The sequence below is a fragment of the Triturus cristatus genome, chromosome 10 (genome assembly GCF_964204655.1).
Source record: "Triturus cristatus chromosome 10, aTriCri1.1, whole genome shotgun sequence".
Taxonomy (NCBI): domain Eukaryota; kingdom Metazoa; phylum Chordata; class Amphibia; order Caudata; family Salamandridae; genus Triturus; species Triturus cristatus.
Genome location: NC_140593.1, coordinates 635350671 through 635369555, shown reverse-complemented (window position 1 = coordinate 635369555; position 18885 = coordinate 635350671). Strand labels below are relative to the sequence as shown.

General features: G+C 49.7%; 1 protein-coding gene across 1 annotated transcript in view; it reads left to right on the top strand.

Annotated features, from left to right (window-relative positions):
• The first annotated feature begins 1659 nt into the window (after positions 1-1659).
• LOC146789820 (acid-sensing ion channel 1C-like) overlaps positions 1660-18885 on the top strand; it is a 632040-nt gene continuing 614814 nt past the window's right edge. Inside the window, exon 1 of the mRNA XM_085632177.1 lies at positions 1660-2217. Coding sequence (XP_085488303.1) covers positions 1660-2217 — 558 coding nt within the window. The remainder of the gene's footprint in view (positions 2218-18885) is intronic.

Below are 18885 nucleotides of genomic sequence, written 5' to 3'. Positions count from 1 at the left end.
ACTAGATTGAGAACACATCGGGAGTAAAGGGACAGAAAAAGAGGGAAGGCGAGCGAGAGCAAAAGAGAGACTAAATGCAGAGATTCGGACTGAGAATAAAAGTCGAACATTAGACAGAGAAAGAGTGTGTACAGTGCTAGAAAGAAAACCAGCAACGGTTCAGAGAGAAGATATAAGAATATATACATACCTACATACATACATACAGAGAGATTGAGGGAGCATCTGTGGGGGCGTATAGAACGAGGAGGAGCTCATCTATATATGAAATAGATCGGTCATGGTCAGCGATCGGTGAGCCAATTTGCGCCTAAATAAATCAGACCCTGGTGCTGTGTACAAGAGCCTGCCGAGCCCTCAGCATGTCCGCTGCTGGGACGGGACCAGACTACTAAACAGCTTGGGAGCGAGTGTATGAGCAGCGGGAGCTGGGGGCAGTGAGCCAACAGGGGACATTAGCAAATGGGGAAGACTGCGCCATGTGGTAGACGGATTCACCAGGGCAAGAGGAGACGAGGCGCAAAACATGAATGACTAATGGGCCAGCATAACACCCTGCGTTTCCTGGGAATATCGTAACGGCGGAACGCCGTGTGTTACTATTAACCTGAGCCATGCGCCTGGAGTAGGCGCACGGAGTCGCCGCTTTAACATGGGGGGCATCTTTAACCACGGACGATGTGCCATCTGGGCGCGAACCAGGGATATTCGCTGAGGTGGATGGGGGGGGCTGTAAGTCAACAAGACAAGGGATGCTCTTACATGCTAAAGGCTCTCGCATTTTTCGCCACCTCTTCTTTTGTGCTTGGCGCCGTGGGTGCCTTGGGTGAGAGAGTGGGGGAAGGAAGGGGCTGAGCAGCGCCACGTCCCCTTACCGAAGAGAAGGATATTGACCTCAGCAGGAAGAACGGATATTGACTTCAGAGGAGACGCTGTGTCGATAGACCCCCGCCATTTCTCTGCTCGCAGCCCCCTCCACATACGCAACACCACTCATCATTTTTCATTCAGAAACTGAGGCGAGGAGGCAAAAGCTGCTGCCGGGATTGAGTTGCGCCGTGAGGCGCAGTTGAGCCGTCGCCTTCTCCCCCTGTCTGTCTCCGTGGACATCCGGATTTGGAGCCAAGCTGCAGGTGTAAAGCAGAGCTTCGAGCCAGTGATCCAAGCGCTTCCTTCCAGTTACACACAGCCACTCCGCTGCGCACGACTGGTACTTTTCCTGCTTCTCTTTTCTTCTCCAAACCCCGCTAACCCGCATCTGTTTCTCCTCTCCCCCCTTGCGCGGTGAGTCTGGTGTTCCTCGCAGCTGCCCGTCGGCGGCTGCAGCGGCTGGGACCCAAGGGCAGCAGAGCCCGTCCTGATAGCATTCCTTGTAGGTTCCTCCCGCGGCATTCAGAGACCGGCTTTGCGTGAAGCCGCCGTCTGGAGCAGGCAAGTTGTCGGGGCACCAGCAGGTTGAGGAATTACATTTTAGCGAAGACAGGTCCTTCCAGGGAGGAGTGGCCATCCTTGGTCTCTAGGCATCTGTACCAGGCTAGCTTGTGTACATCATCACCAGCTGACGGCCGCCCTTTAATTACATTATTTTTGTATCGTGCTTAAACCCCATAGACATTCCCTAGATCATCCACCTAACGGGGGTCCTTCTCTTGTGTCAAAATGAAGGAAAATTCGGTGGACAGCATTGATACATGTGTCAGTCCCACAAACCTTTCAAGCTTTGCTGATAGGTCAACCCTTCATGGAATGAGCCACATCTTCGCCTACAGCCCCATGTCACTTCGTCGTTTTCTATGGGCCCTCTTCTTCTTGGGGTCACTGGGCCTTCTTCTGGTGGTCTGCATAGAGCGCGTCACCTATTACTTTAGCTACCCCCATGTCACAAAGTTGGACGAAGTGGCAGCGACCAATCTGACCTTCCCTGCCATCACCCTGTGCAACCTGAATGAGTTTCGCTTTTCCCGTATCACGCGCAATGACATGTACCACGTGGGCGAGCTGCTGGCACTACTCAATGACCGCTATGAGATCAGCAGCCCTGGCCTAGCTGAGCCAGACGTTCTAGCAGCCCTTCAGGACAAGGCGAACTTCAAGAACTTTAAGGCTAAACCCTTCAGCATGACAGACTTCTACAACCGGACAGGCCATGACATCGAAGACATGCTGATGGACTGCACCTTTCGCGGCGACGATTGCTCTGGACAGAACTTCTCAGTGGTGAGTTGGCACTACTGGCTGTGCAACACTCTCACTCTCATCCCCATCACCATGAGGCTATCCTCTTAACAGTGTATATCAGGGGCAGCGGGCACCAAATTCCTCATCTCAGTCTGCCATCATCTCAAGCATCAATCCCTTCCATATGGCTTTGTTTACTGACTCCAATGTTGCTTCAAGGATTGGTACTGGTACTTCTCAGCATGAGCTCTATATATTTGATGTTGCAGAATTGATATTTTAATTTCTAAATCTTTTAATTGAGTTTTTCATAGATTATAACATAACCTTAATATTCTCAAGTAAACATCCATAAGTCTACCAGGCAATTGGAAAAATAAAATTGCGAATATACACATGGCATCTGTGAACATATAAGATAAAACACTGGGATGGAAAAGCTGTAGAATTAACCATTGTACGATGAGCAGATAGTTATCAGAACACGTGAGCATGGCTGCTGGGCTAGCAGTTATTGATGGATTCGACAGTAACTCAGTGGGGTGGCAGAACAGCTGTATTTTGCGATTTCCAGTGGGACTGCTGTACTTTTAATGGGAGTGTATCAGTACATCCCAGCAAGTTTACTCTGTTGGTGTGGGTGGCACTAATAATTCCCATCACTGCCGCAATGCTTAACTGTGAGGCTGCCAATACTTCTGTGCTGAGCTCTTATGCTTCTGATGGCACAGCACCAACAACTCTCAGCAAAAGCTGCTGTCATTTTTTGAGACAGCATTACTACTTAACAGCAGTAATGCAGTACACACATGTGACTGCACCAGCGCTTGTCAGCAAAACTGCTATACTCTCTCTGGGACACAGCTGCCACCTGACCACACAGGCTGCAATAAACACAATTGGGCATTACTAGCCCTCCACAGCAGGCCTGATTGATGTCTTTGAAGAGCTGTGCAGGCTTTTCTGTGTAGGAAGATTTACTTCAAAAGGCAACCCACTCTTTTTTTTGGTAGTTTCAATCATTGATCTTGAATACTAGAATAAGGGTGCACTGGGAGTGGAAATCTCACAGTAATTCAGTGTGAAATGGAACCTCAAGTTTAGCGATGTGGGCTGGTGCCTCACACCAATGGCCCACGAGCAATCCCAACACTGTCTTGTACTGGATGAGAGCTAACACCTACTCACGGCTCAGTAATTGAACATGTTCTTGGTCATCAGGACCTCACAGCTGGGAGGGCAGTTTTATGAGCACTCCTGAGGTCTGGGTGGAGGTGGGAGCTCAGGCAGATGCACAATTGCCACTGACTGGGTGGGTGAGGAAGGAAATCGGGGGCTGGGGGGGGGGGGTCCTCCAGTTTTCTTTTAGGTGGTGTTCCTTGTTACAGATGTAACACACCAAGCTTACAATCATTAGTTTTCTGGAGTGGGATTGAGAGCAGGACGTACAGACCCTCAACCGTTTCACCTAATCCTGACCCTGCTTCACTGCTCCCATCACTAGGCAGAAGTGAGGAGACTGCTTAGAAAGTCACTGGAGAATAAAAAGGAGTCTCAGGTGGAGGTCAAAATGTATACATTTATAAATTGTATTCAAAGTTTGGATTGCTTATGGGGACCCCCTTGCTCACACACACAAGTCTCACACTTAAACAACAGACCAGGAATGAATACCTGCTCCAGTGCAGGTCAGCTCCAATTAAAGTGCTGGTTGTATAACAATGGGTGGATGTGTATTGGAGGTATACCCCTACTACATCACTAGTGTTATATCGCATGACGATACTATCAGACCCACTACATTGACCTAACCACTAGCTCACAAGGTAAGTGTAGGTAAGCAGAGGGTTGAGGCAACTGTAGTGGAAATTCTGGAACCAAGTGCTGTTGCGAGTTCAGCGCACGTGTCTTCTGGCTGGTGTTTAGATTGTTTAGCTAAGACTATGCCCAGAGTTGATTTCTGCATGTGGTTTTCCTTTCTGCATGCATTTACATTCTTTGGCATTGGGTTGCTTTACATGACCGCCAGTTACATTACGCAAGATCACATACATTTTTATTGAGGCAGGAGGAGATTTAGGTCCTGATTTAGTTCTCGGCAGATGGGTTACTCTGTCACAACGGTGACGGATATCCCGTCCTCTGAAATATAAATCCTATTATATCCTATAGGATTTATATTTAGGTGGACAGATATCGGTCACCATTGTGATGGAGTAATCTGTCTGCTGAGATCTAAATCAGGCGCTAAGTGATTTGCCCAGAATCAAGGATGTTGAGCTGACACTGAGACTCAAACCTGGTTCCCCACATGTTATGTTATATGGATTTGTAAAGCGTGGCTAATCACCTGTGAGGGTATCCAGGCAACGTTCACCCATATAGCAAGGGCACCAGAGGCGCGTCTCATTTTAGATGGTGATGCAAGGATATTATGGCACTCAATCCCATCAAGACATAGGCCACTAGTAGCCCAGGTTTCCTGAAACATTAAAATGTTGTATAGCCTGATTACTTGTAACCAGTCAGTTAATATTATCCTTGATTGAGGCTGGCCACATTCCAACTAAGTATTTTTAAAACCTGTTTATCACGTGCTAGAGCACCTTACACACCCACGTGATCATCCATCAGAGGCTCACACGGTGAGCATGAGGGTGACAGATCGGCGCCATCAGCTATTGTTGGCCTCAGTCAATCCAAGTCCTCAAGGTTGGTCAGCACCGCAAATGTATTCTTGTCTGCAAAGGGGGATAAACATAACGTGACTTCTCTTAAGAATCATTTATAAAAATAACCTAGGGGGAGTGGCCACATTTTAGTATATCTGCAATCAGATATCTCTTGATGTCGAGCCATTCCGTGCTAATATGGGGTGGCCTCCACTACTTGTGGAGTTGTCTACTATTGTGGTGTTTGGGAGCTGCCGATCAATCGGCTGTGTACAGCTGTTAAAGTGTGGTGCCATTCTTTGTAAGGAGGTACCCTGCGGGCAATATCCCCCATTAGTTGTGCTGCGTAGAGCTGAGCTACTGATCAGTCAATCAATCAGGGTTTTTTAAAGCACGCTACACACCCGTGAGGGTCTCAAGGTGCTTGTGGGGGGGGGGGGGGGGGGGTGAGAAGCTCCGTGGTCATCCAAAGAGCTATAAATCCTGTGTGTCTCCCCATAATGGATTAGTTAGAGGGGCAAAAGTTCTCTCCTCAGGTTGTGACTGACCCAATTGAATGAGGGGGGCCAGCTCAGCCTCATCTGGCGGTGGACGGGCGAAGCCAGGCCCGCGCTTGGCCCGGTCTTCGGCCAGGCCACGCCTGGGCGCAACCCACACATCGGGGTGCCCCATATTGATTTAAGGCGCTCCTGCGCCTAGGATTTACGTCACCACTGTGTCATCCATGCAAGGAAAGCTGGGAGCTGTTGTCTCTTCCTGCTCCTCTCACGGGCGAACTGGCAGCGAACAGGCAAGGGTCTGTTTATCCATGGTGAGGTTGGTGCCTAGGATGATCCTGAGGTTCTTAGCATGATCAGTAGGGATCCAGAATTGGCAGCTTTGTCCATAACACCACATCCTCTCATGCCTATTGAGTCAAATCTACTCGAAAGAGCTGTTCCTTTCCCTGGATGTCACAACACAGATAGCACTGTCACAGTAGAATTAGTGTCTTAAAGATGCACTCTAGTGTGTGTCCTTGTCACAGGCGCTGAAGTGGTTTATGAACTTCCAGGCGCTACCTGGTTATGAAGATCCTCCTCCATATTGGGCCAGTTTTTCGAAGGCAGGTCACTGGGTGCTGCCCTTGTGGCAGAACTCTCATCAAGAGGACTACAAATGTATCCAAGCTTACATCTATGCTTTAAGGCATATAAAGTATAGGTGTTAAAGCAGGCAGGCATATTTCAGAGCATATATGGATGAATTAGTGACAAAGCAGGTCAGTCCTGAAGATGGCAATGGAGATGGTCTCAGTAGACAAACTGGTTCCCTTGCCTTGATAGTTTTCCTCTTCACTGTTCTTGGCAAAGAGGTATAGGCAGGTGTTTTCTTGGAGACAACTGAACCTGCTGCTCATCGCATAGACCCAGGGCTTGGTACAATTCTGGTCCTTCTAGTTCCCCATGGAAATATGGAGCACCCAGGTGGTACTCAGGACATTCCTAGGTTTTTAATGCACTTGGTCCAATTTGTGGGCCAGTGAGGGCAGTCATGCCAAATCTGGAGAGCCATTGGAATTGGAAAGGATGTATCCCATAGATCCATCTGTCTTGAAGCATGCAAGCGTTTCTGGGAAGAGGGAAAAGCCTCTCCGATTTTCATGTATTATCATCCACAATCCCAGTGAGAGAAGATTATGGTAGGTGGCAAAGGAGCGTAGAGTAAGGTGTGAAGTGCCATGTCCTTTTTTTTTTTTAACAAACCTTTATTGACATCATGAAGATCTGACACAGCTGGGTGCCTACACCCCGACGGGCCGGCACTGCGGTGCATAACATTCTTTGCCAAGGACAGTGGGGAAGCAAACACAGCAAGCCACCTACAAACCCAAAGGGCCGGCCGCGTCAGGTGGGCAAGCATATCGGGTGATAATCAACTCAGGTTCTTAAACAAGTACCCCCCAAAACATCAAGTTCAATAAGTCACGGTAGCAGCACCGTCTTTCGCCTGTTATACCAAAGCATTGTCAATTCAGTCTCCACTCATCAATCACCCCCATAGTTCCGTTACCCCACAATTCCTTCCCCGGCCATGCGTCACAATAAAGTGATCACTGCACCTCCATGTCCGGGAGACTCACATCGCCCCCCGTCGCTCCCCACCGCTTCCCTCGGTCTCTCTTCGGCCGGGATCAGGGTCAGGGTCCCCAGTGTCAGTGTGTGCCAAGAGATAAGTTTGAAGTGGGGCCCAGATATCTCTAGGGTGTGAAGAGGGTGGCATAAATTCAGCATATGTGTGTAACTGGTCCTGGCAATATGTGAGATCGTTTATCCAGTCCTTGAATTTGGGAGCACGACCACGCCCCCATCGGCAGGCTATTCGTCGCTTCGCCAGACGGAGGGCTAAGGAAACATATTGCCGTATCTTGATTGGGACTTGTTCGTCAAGCGCATGCAGTACCTCTCTTCAGTATTCCCGAACCGGCGGGCAGCCCCAACCCAAGTGTCCGAAGTCAGCCTCCCCCGCCCCGCATCTATCACAGCAGTCAGTGTCACGCAATTGCAAACGGTGTAGCCTAGCTGGCGTGTAATATAGGCGGTGAATATATTTATAATGTATAAGGTGTCATCTGCTATTAGCGGATATGGCATCCGTTTGGCGACAGCAATAGGACCATTGGTCCTTCGTGATGGAAGTTCCCAATTCCGCCTCCCATTTACCCTTGGCTGGGGCCGTATCCCTCTCCCACTCTTTTTGAGTTGAGCAATATAGTCGCGACACTACATGTTCCGGGGAGTGTGCTGTAGAAGGGTGTGTAAAAGAAGCATAATCGGGGGTTCCAACGGGAAACACTGAGGAAGCGAACGCATGTCTTGCCTAAGCCTCACATAATAGAACCGCTCCAAGTGAGTGGGGGTCAGGGTACCAAAGAAGTACTCACTATTTTTAAACTTTCCATTTACATACAATTGGCCCCAAGTAAGACAGGCCAGTTTCCGCAGCATACGGCGGCATCCCCCTTCTGTCGTGACTGGTAGGTCATGTCTCCCCTGGATTGGCGCTAATGGCGAGTAAAGAATAGGGCATTTAAGTTTGTGCGGCAGTTCGCGCCAGGCACTGGTAGTGCATTGTACAGTTGTAGATGCTAGGTATCTAGGGACTGCGGTAGTACTTAGATATGCAGTACAAGGTGTAGGGGCCATGTAACCATCTTCAATTGCTATATGAGGCATGTATGGTGGAGGGTGCATCCAGTAAGCCGCAAAGTGCGCCTGGGCGCATATGAAATATAATTCCATATCCGGGACTTCGAGTCCTCCAGACTCAAACGGCCGAGTAAGAACGTCCCATGCCAGTCTGGGTTGCCTTCCACCCCACGTCAATCGGATCAGCTGAGCTTTGATACTTTAAAAAAAGTGACGGCTAGGATCATGAGGGATGTTGGTAAAAAGGTAGAGTAGTTTGGGCAATAGTACCATCTTGATCAACGATACTCTAGCTGCCATGGAAAGAGGCATCGCAATCCATCTTGAGATCTTATCCGTAATAAGATCGAGTGCGCGCCCGTAGTTGTAGCGCTTCAGTTCTTCACGGCATCGAGAGACCCGAATGCCAAGATAAGTGACATTATCTGAACACCATGTAAGAGGGAAATCCGGAGTGAACTCCGATGTGGCATCGGTAAGTGGGAATATTTGAGATTTCCCCCAATTCACATTTATCCCAGATAGTTGGCCGAAATGGATGAGCAATCGGAGAATGGGATTAAGGCTGACCACCGGGTCCCGCAGGTATAATGTCAGATCAAAATCTGCCTCTCTGGGTATATCAACGCAAACTCCCGGAAATGTTGCCATACTTTAGCCGCCAAAGGCTCGATGGCGATAGCAAAAAGCAGGGGCGGCAGGGGACATCCCTGCCGGGTGCCCCGTGTGACCGCAAAAGGAGCCGATTGAACTCCATTAACCATCCCTCTAGCTCGGACTCCGGAATATAATAAATTGATCCATGTCAGGAAGGGGGCGGGAAACCCCATACGTTGTAAAACAAAGGCGAGATAGTCCCATTCCAGGGAGTCAAACGCCTTAGTGGCGTCAAGAAATATAGCCGCCACGTTAAGATCAGGGTCTATATCATGTAGGAGCGCGAATAGTGTGCGCAAGTTATGGGACGTGCCTCTAGTGGGCACAAAGCCCGATTGATCAGGGAGCACCAATGCTGTCATAAGGGGACTGATCCGATTAGCGATCAATTTGGCTAAAATTTTAGCATCCACATTTATTAAGGATAGAGGCCTGTACGAATCACAGTAGGTAGAGGTCTTCCCCGGTTTAGGTAGGGATATGATACGCGCCTCTCGCATTGAAGGAGGAAGTATACCAGTCTCCCGAGCCTCCTCGTATACGTGGCGCAGCACCGGAATGAGTAGATGATGAAAAGTTTTATAAAATTCGGCCGGGAGGCCATCCGGACCCGACGCTTTTCCGGATTGCAATTGCATTATAGCCGATATAATTTCTTCATCCTCGTGATGTCTCAAAAGAAATTTCCTCTTCCCATCCCCCAAACAGGCGATCGCCGTATCCTCAAAAAAGGGGTAGAAGTCTATTGGCTGATCTCTATGCGTCCTATAAAGACCTCTATAAAACGTACGGAACGTCTCCACTATCACTATTACTATGTCTTTGACCGTCTTCGTCCTCCACTTCAAGAACAATGTTTGAAAATTGCGGAGGTCGAATTAAGGACGCCAGCGTTTTTCCAGGTCTATCCCCCTCCCCATATTGTCGCACCCTAAAATATTTCCCTTTGTATTTGCATTCACGCTCTGCTGTCTTGTGGTAGTCATTAAGCACACTGCGCATCCTAGCTTGCAATTCCAGTGTGGGGCTATTTTGCAAGTCCTCCTCAATGTTTTTAAGTTCCGTCTCCAATCTACGCAGAGTTGCTCGGATGTCTCTCAATACTCCCCCACTCTTTGCAATACACAAGCCACGGATGGTCACTTTGAAAGCTTCCCACACAATGGAGTATTGCGTCACCGACTCCTCATTACGAGGGAAAAAATCTGTGATCTCCTGCTTGAGTTCCTGCTTGAAGACTGGGTCTAATAAAGAGAGTGGATTGAAGCACCAAAGTAGAAACGGAGAGTCCACGCGCGGGGGGGCTATAGCGACCAGTACTGGAGAATGGTCCGAGTGTGTCCGAGGAAGATGGGAGGTATGTGTCACCCAAGGGGCTAAACCCTTGGTAATGAGCCATGCATCAATTCTGGACCAGGAAGCCCGGGCCGTAGTGTAACAAGTACCCTCCCGTCGCGATGGGTGTTTATGATGCCATGCATCAATCAGCTCATAGTCAGCCATTATAATCTTTAGGGTGGCCTGTGACTGGGAGTAGTGATGTGGTTGCGGGTGTGACCGGTCCTGTGTGGGTTTAACTGTGACATTAAAGTCCCCCCCACCATAATAGGTGTGCAGAACAGATCTCTAGGATTTTGCCCCAGAGCACGTGGAAGAATTCCGGGTCGTCCGAGTTCGGCCCATAAAAAGAAACAAATGTAAAGGAGTGGGAGGCAATTCTCCCCCAGAGACCCTATTGGGGTATATGGAAGGGACTTCCTTACTAAGATACATGTGCCACGAGCATAAGATGAATAGGAGGAAAAACATGTATATCTGGCCCATCGAGTGGCAAATGCGGAAAGGGTGGCGGGGTTAAAGTGCGTCTCCTGCAGCATCGCACAATGTACGTCATGGCAGTCTAGGTAAGATAATATGTGTCTGCGCTTGCGAGGTTCCCCCAGTCCTCGTACATTCCAAGTGAGGAAGCGAAATGCGGTGGGTCTAGAATGTTCAGCCATGGCAGCGGTTGGGGTAACACATAGTTAAGCGGTGGACTGACGCAAACTGGTAGAAATAGCTAGGCATGAAAATGGTAATCAAGGCTAAGATATGTGTCGTGTCACACATTTGTTCGTTTCTCGCATGTTTAAACACAACATTCCCTCCCACCTCCCACATCAGCAGCACAATCCTGCCGTGGTATTCTTCCCTCCACCCCGCCCGCCATTCCCCCAATGCCATGGTCCCAACACGGGAGAATGACTCAGCCTGAAACAAAACTGTCAATAAAACAACATCAACCATACTGATAAGGGTTCACCTGTGAGGTGGAGTCCAGAGGGCGTCCAGGGGTCTTCCTCGCCAGAGCGAGGGTGTTCGGGCGATCAAATGTAAGGTCATTCCAGTGCATCCTGCAAGTTCGCAGACAACCACCAACATGGCAGCTTAAGGATAGGGTGTAGTATTCAGCGCTGCTTCCGTCAGTCAGGGAGCGAGGGGGCAACCCTCCCACCGCCAAAGCGCACCAGAAGCACCAGGATCTCTGTAGGAGTGTCTAATCTCTCGTGCACTGAGGTCGGCGGTATTGTCTCCCGGGGGGGAAATTGTCCTTCCTCACTCTGGTCCCCACGCCCCACAACGGTGTCCAGACACCCCTATTCGAGCAAATCCTCTATTTCAGTGCCCGTGTGACAGGATCGCTATGTGAAAAGCATAATGTAACAGCATCTGTCTATTCGACATCCAAAGTGTTTCCCTCTCCGCCTGGGTGGGGGTGGCGTGGAGGAACGGCCCATCGCCGATTTCGGCAAGGATTTAAGGAAGTCCTGCGCAAGTTGTGGGGTATTGAAGAAGTGCTGCTTACTTTGATAGGACACCTTGAGTCGAGGTGGAAAGAGCATTACGTAGGGAATGTTGAGCTGCTGTAATTTCTTCTTCACAGGGAGGAACTTTCGCCTCTGCTCTTTCACAGCCAGGGTGAAGTCGGGATACAATGAAATCTCCATTCCCTCGTGGCGGAGCTGACCCCGCTCCCTAGATAAGCAGAGGGCTGTATCCCGGTCCCGGTAATTGAGCAACCGGGCGATTATCGGACGCGGTGCGGCTCCAGGCACCGGGCGAGCAGCCAACGCACGGTGAGCCCGCTCGACCACCAATACTGGTGAAAAACGTCTCTCCCAAAGAGCGCAATAAGAAGGCGGTCTACGTATTCCTCCATCCTGCCGGTAGCTGTTGATTCCGGTATCCCTAAGATGCAGAGGTTGTTTCTTCGAGAGCGGGATTCTAAATCTTCGTTTTTGGCCGCAACCGCTCTCAGCACTCTCTCCATTTCCAGCGTGCGGGACGTTGTCGCAGTAGAGGTGTCCTCCAGTTCCGATATCCTCCGTTCCATCTCAGTCAGCCTCTCCTCATGCTTGTCTACTCTATGCGTTACGCCATCTAGCCGCGCAGACATGGAGTCCATCTTGGATTCAGTGGAGGTCAGGCTGGATTGCACAGCCAGTATTAGGTCCTTCAAATCTGTGTTTGAGGGCGCTGGAGCTTCCACTCGGTATTCTTCCGGATCCATTTGGGATCGGGTATTTTTGCGTGCATCAAAATTGAGTTTAGGCTGGTGCCCGTCTGGTTTCCCCATCCTTCTCGGTGTCACTGCGTGTCTCCTAGGCAATAGCCAACCATCCGGCACACGCTGCGTATGAGGGAGAACAGAGGACCGGTTCCCAGCTGCGTCGGCCGAAGTCAGTGCGCCAGCTCCAGCACCAGGTCCCCGAACGCCTCTTCTCCCCCCGACGCCAGCCCCCCAGGCTCTCCAAGGAGGGGGTGGGCCAGGGATCACAGTATATTGACCTTTGCAGCAGGTGCTAGTTGGGTCGCCCGGTGGTCTCCGCAGCGCTGAGATTTATGCTTGTGCCCACCACTTGGTAGCCTCCCCTGGCTCCCGGAAGCACTCACGGCCCCAGAATTAGTGTCTTCAAGAGTCTCCAGTAGACGGTCCTCCCCCCGGAGCTCAGCTCACCGCAGCCTCCTTCCCCCTCAAATGCTTACTGCCCTGGTCTCAATGCTATGGCCAATGAGGGCGGGCGGGGATTGACCGCGCAGGTGTGCCGCTCAGTTAGTAGCAAAAAGACTGTCCTCAGCTTGGGCCCCTGCTCAGACCTTTGCTCTCGCTATGGCCTCCCTGTGTCCACTGCAGGGGGGGAGAGAGGGGAGTCCCACCACCCCGCGCTCCTCACCTCGGCGCCAACTCCAGTTCAGCCTTGACCGGCGGTCCGCTCCTCGCCGGCCTCAGCACCGGAGGCCACCCATGACACAAGGCGCCCTCGCGCTCTAGGACCCCACGGCACGGGCCGCGCTTGGGCAGATTGCTTCGTCTGGCTCCTAGCGCCTGGCAAACCAGACGCTCAGAGCGGGCCGCGTCTCGCAGAGACAGCCTAGCGTTCATAGGTCTCCTCACCGGATAGTCCCACGGGTCCGCGGCTCATCTCACTACGGCCACCGCTATCTCCGGCGGCCTGGCAGGTCGCAGCAGAACTCCGTCAGGCCCATAGCCGCGTGACAAGGGGGCCGGCAGCCCAGGTTCCTCTCCGCACCCAGCAGAACTTAGATCGAGACTCTTTCCTGACGCAAGTGAGCGCCGAACCCACACAGGAACCTCCGTGCCTTCGAATCCGGACAAGTCAACTCCGCCGATATAGTTTGCATGGAACTCCCTCAGGCCCAAGCCGCCACCGCCGCCATGTTGTGCACGCCAGGCGCCAGGGATCACCCACGATTTCCAAAGAGCAGCGGGCCGGTACTGCTGCTTTTTAAGGGAGTTTTCACTTCTTTCACAGTCCGATGCACATTTCTGATCGTTACCCGCTGCAGCATTTCCAGATGACCAGGATATTGGACGGATCAGGGCCCGAACCGCAAGAGCCTCACACGAGTGCGGCCATCTTGCTTGGCGCCCTCTAGCGCCCCCTCATGAAGTACCATGTCCTTCCTTTGTTAAATGAGGGCATTGCATTTCTATGAGGGGGGCTTAAAAGAAGAGCCAAACACTGGCTCTGTCTAAATCATACCATAAAAATGGCAGCCACTGGATTTGGTTGAAATGTAGAGAAGAAAAGAGAAAACGTTCTAGATAACTCAGCTATGGACTTGACTCCTTACAAAGTGTATTCTGCAGCCTCTCAACAGGGATTGCAGGTGCATTGTGAAGACACCCCACATCTGTTAGTGCAGAGGCTTATTTGGACACCAATGGCTTGCTGTACAGATGGATAACGCAGAGCACGAGAGGTGACTGTATACGCTTAGAGTGACTGCCCATAACTAGAAGTGAAGGTGAAGAGAGCATACCACCACAGATAGGAGTGCAAATGTATACAGGAGACCCATGGTCTGATTGTACAAGTGTAAAGGGTTGGATCCAAGGCTACACATGCATGTTAGGTAGTGTAGACCGAAGGCCTGGCAGTGCACAGGTTAGGACTGCGATTCCAGAAGTATAGCGTGAGTATAGGTGTATGCTGAAGACCACCTCATCGAAATGAATAGATCTGCTTGCAGTTCAAACCCTATAAAAAGCATTAGAAAATGTTACTCTATGAAATAGCCACACTTGCTCAAACTGCCCTCCAGCACATCTCAGGCGCAACAAATACTCATGAGCGTCCACTTAACTTGAAAGCTTATTTAAACATGCCCCAAGCAGGTGTTTATAGAATATTATGGAATGTGAGGGATTTGAGGTTTATAATGCGAGAACTGCTTTAACTGTTTATTGACGTTAAAGGATGAGGGTGGGGACTTTGGCCTGAAGCTCTCTTTGATTAGTTGTACCATGCAGTTTATTTGTTGCAGATTGTTTGAGCAGTCTCTCTGCTCCGAGGCAGTCATTAAGGTATTTATGGCAGGCTGCATGCTATGATCCCTTATTCATACACAGTACTGTCAAATCTTGTAAATTCAGTCATGATTTTACTAGGACGTCTGCTAATGTGTCCAAGGACGCATAAAAACAAGTGGCATTTACGAAGGGGCACGCTCTTTGATTATCAGTTACGATTTGTTTGAACAAGAAGTGTAAATGTCTGTCCGCACACATCACTCTCCATTTGGTAGGGATAAGAGCAGCCGCTGGAGTGTGACGATGCTGCCATAGGAGGAGCGGGCGCACGCCCTGACGAGCACCTCGAGAGGAACAGGGGAGCAGGTTCAGTTAGGATCCATGCTGTGCTTCAGAGCAGGGCTACCAATGTAGTCGGTGGAAGGGCAGCTTGTCTGTGGTTAAAGCAGCAGAAGTGTGCTTCTTCTTTGCGGAAGCTCATGAACTAATGGACTTCATGGAAGAGTGGGGCTCTTCTGGCACTTCACCCACTAGATCCAGTGCTTTATCATGACCACTATGGGACTGCGCTCTATCATTCTTTAGGGCGAACCGATGTATTGTGGTGAGGGTATGAGGGCCGACAACCTCCCTTGACCTTAACATCCATAACTATCTGACTCATTTATGTGGTTGAGAATCAGGACATTTTCCTACCCAACATAACCATACACTACCAAACACACCTACATGGAGAGAATCGGAAGGAAGGACATGAGCTCCAAACCGTTATATTGTTATTTGTCTACAAGACTCCATCGTTTTTACCACTTATTCATACCTTGCACCTTTTGCCTGTCTATGCTAATTGTCTTTATTTTGTTTTTTTGTCTTGCTGTTATGATTCTCATTCTCTGCTGTTTCTCTATGCTCCTTTTGTCTCTTCGTCCTTTAGTCAATCTGTACTGCTGCTAGCTCTGTGTTTCTTTGGTTTGTATATGCTAATCAATCAATCAGTGTTTGTTAAGCGCGACTACTCACCCGTAAGGGTCTCAAGACGCTGGAGGGGGGGGCAGGTTCCATTCCATCAAGGAGGGGGTCTGTCAAAGAGTCAGGTTTTGAGGATTCTTGCAATGATGGGGAGCGATGTTGTCTATCTGAGGTGGAGCGGAAGGGTGTTCCAGGCTCTGGCCGCGAGGAAGGAGAAGGAGCGGCCTCCCGAACTGGTGCAGAGGACCACAGCGTAGGAGAGCTGGGCCGATCGTAGGGTCCTTTGGGGTGTGTGGAATTTGAGTCGGCTGTTCAGATATGCTGGTCTGGTGTTGTGGAGGGCCTTGTGTGCGTGGGTGAGAATCTTGAAGGCGATTCTAGCCTCAATGGGGAGCCAGTGGAGTGTGTGCAGGTGCCGGGAGATGTGACAGTGTCTTGGCAGGTTGAGGACCAGTCTTGCGGCGGCGTCCTGGATATTTTGTAGCTTATGGGTGAGGTTTTTATTTATTCCGGCGTAGAGTGCGTTGCCGTTGTCGAGTCTGCAGGTGACGAGGGCGTGAGTGATGGTCTTTCTGTGCTTGAGGGAAATCAATTTGAAGGTCTTACGTAGGAGGCGGAGGGTGTGGAAGCAGGAGGATGTGACGGAGTTGATCTGGTTGTCCATTTTGAGCTCAGAGTCCAAGATGATTGCAAGGTTGCATGCGTGGTCTGTGGGGGTGGGTGGGCTTCCGATGGCGGGGGGCACCAGGTGTCGTTCCAGGCGTCGGGGTTTGGGCCCATGATGAGTACTTCTGTTTTGTCAGTGTTGAATTGTAGGCAGCTGCTATTAATCCATTTGGCAACGGCTTCCATGCCATCTTGAAAGTTGTATCTGGCGGTGTTGGGTTTGTTGGATAAGGAGAGGATGAGTTGAGTGTCGTCTGCGTATGACACAATGTTGAGTCTGTAGGTTCTGACGATGGGGGCGAGCAGGGCCATGTAGACGTTGAAGAGCACAAATGCTAAAAAGCGAAATAGCCCACAGTTGGGAATCATTTTGAATTCTAGGTGTAAGGAGTGTTACAGTAACTAATGAAGTAAAGAGCTAAACAGTTATGTTTAGAACCGTGTGCACTTCCAAGAACAAAAAAACTTGATTCTTAGAGAACCTGTTTGGACCACAGTACACCAACTTCTCAGCTAGAAAGGTAGAATGTTGCAAATGGATATTATTTAAAGGTAAGCATCCAATTTTGAAAAGAGACATTGAAAATAAATGTAGGAATTTGGGTAGCCCGGTCAAGGATCTCAAAATGTGTTTCAGGTGTCTCATGCTCTGGCCCTCTCTACCAGATGAAATGTGCATTATAGCACAATTTTAAATAGAGATTTGAAGATCTGGGAACCCTTGCCATGACTGTGATACCCTATATCTATGTCTGGGTGAAAGCCTTAAAGAAATAGTGACAAACTGGAGGAGTGGCATATGCTTAGGGGCCTATTACGATGTCGGTCGGGACACCATGGCGGAAACTGGACCGACCGACCTCCAGTTGGCGGTCCCAACCGCATAATTATGATGCTACTGCACATAGTGCGGTCACAATCTACCATTTCTCTATGGGAGCTTGTGTTACGGCCAGTTTATGGCCGTAACACAAGCTCCCATAGAGAAATGGGAGTTTGTGGTAATCCCTGCACCCCATGGCAGGCACCTCAAGGTGCCTGCCACAAGGTGCAGGGATTAACGGGGGGCAAGGGAAAGGGGGCCCTGCTAGGGGCACCTAAACACACTTTCCGATAGGGTTTCCATGTGGGTAAGGCCAGCATGGAAACCCTGCCGGAAACCATGAATCGTAATCTGGACGGTATAAACCACCATCCATATGGATTACAGGCCGGTTCCGACTGGCCGATTGGCTGTTTGAGCCTGTCAGAAGCCAGCCGGAATGGCCAACCGTTATTAGTTATGACTGGCTGTATCGGAATCAGCTGGTCGAAATTGAAACCGACAATATCGTTCGTAAAGCCTCCTACCTGAGGTCGGAGGCTTTACGGCCAACATCATAATCAGCCCCCTAGAATGTTCTTGCATCAAGAAACTCAAATAAAGGAAAAATGTAAACATTGAACCCAGGGCTTTAAGTGGGGAGGGGTCTGAGCACCCCCAGTTTTTTTGGGGGGCCTCGAAAGGTGTCTCTAGAGGGCTCTATTTTTGGGCCTCAAAGGTCAAAGGTAGGGTGACCAGACGTCCCAGTTTTTGTTGGTGTTTTGGGTGAGCATGCACGCGCACTGTTTAAGGCGTGACGTCATTGTAGCAGGAAGGGAAATCCTTTGAAGAGAGACACTTTCTTCTCGGGATTTCCATTCTCTTTGAACACGCAGCGCCACCTAAGTCATCGTGCCAGCCATCGGCACAACAACAGCTGGCTCGAACCGGCACAACCCTGCTTTTATGGCCTGCAGCAAGATTTCTCCAGCAACCAGTGTGACCCTGCTCTGCCTTAAAGCAAGCGAGGGATGAGGATCTACAACAGAATCCAGCAGCAGTGAAAAGGAAAATTACCTTTGTGACGCCTCCCCAGCCCTACCAGCACCGTCGGGACCCTGCCTCCGCATCATAGCTGCCTCAGCCAGGATCCTTCTGAAGCAACACATGTTTTGCCCTCCCAGCCTGCAAGCGCGCAATGTGAATATTTAAATGGACGTTTTTTTAATCCCCTTCCCCGCAACTTTCTCATTCCGCCGCAAAGCTCCATTCATCTTTTTCAAAACACTCTCATTGCCAATGCTGACTTGTTCTGTTTATTGATTTATATATGCGGGGGTAAAGCACCCTCATAGAAAGCACTGCGTATACGTAGAAAAGATTGAACAGCCCTCCGAAGGTAAATCAAGGCAAATATTGAGTGCCACTGGTTCCCCAGAATTCGAAAATATTGTTACAATTGAGAATGTTAGTTTTGCTTGTTGCTGCATTTAAAATGTTCAGGCACAATTCAGAAGTAGATATGTCAAGTCAATAGTAAAGTCGACCCAGACGAACCCCTCTGAGTTTCATCTTCATCTACTTTCACATTGCTCTGATCTTCCTATGTTTACTAACACTGATGTAATTAAGTCCTGTGCGACACTACACAGATGGGGAATATACAATCACACTGACTGGTACCAGATATAAGGCTGATGTGCAACTTCGCTTCAACTCGTGATTTGACAAATCCATTACACTTGGGTTTCTCAGTGAGGGAAAAGTGATGGGTGGAATGCTTGAATGAAACCATATTTTATGTTTTTGAAAAATGACATCAAACATCCTAAAGGAAACCATTAGTCAGCATCAAGTGCCTTTGTTAACTATGCAGTCTCAGTGAAATTTCTTAGTTACTACTGGGATACCAAATAACACTTACTTGAAATTAGACAG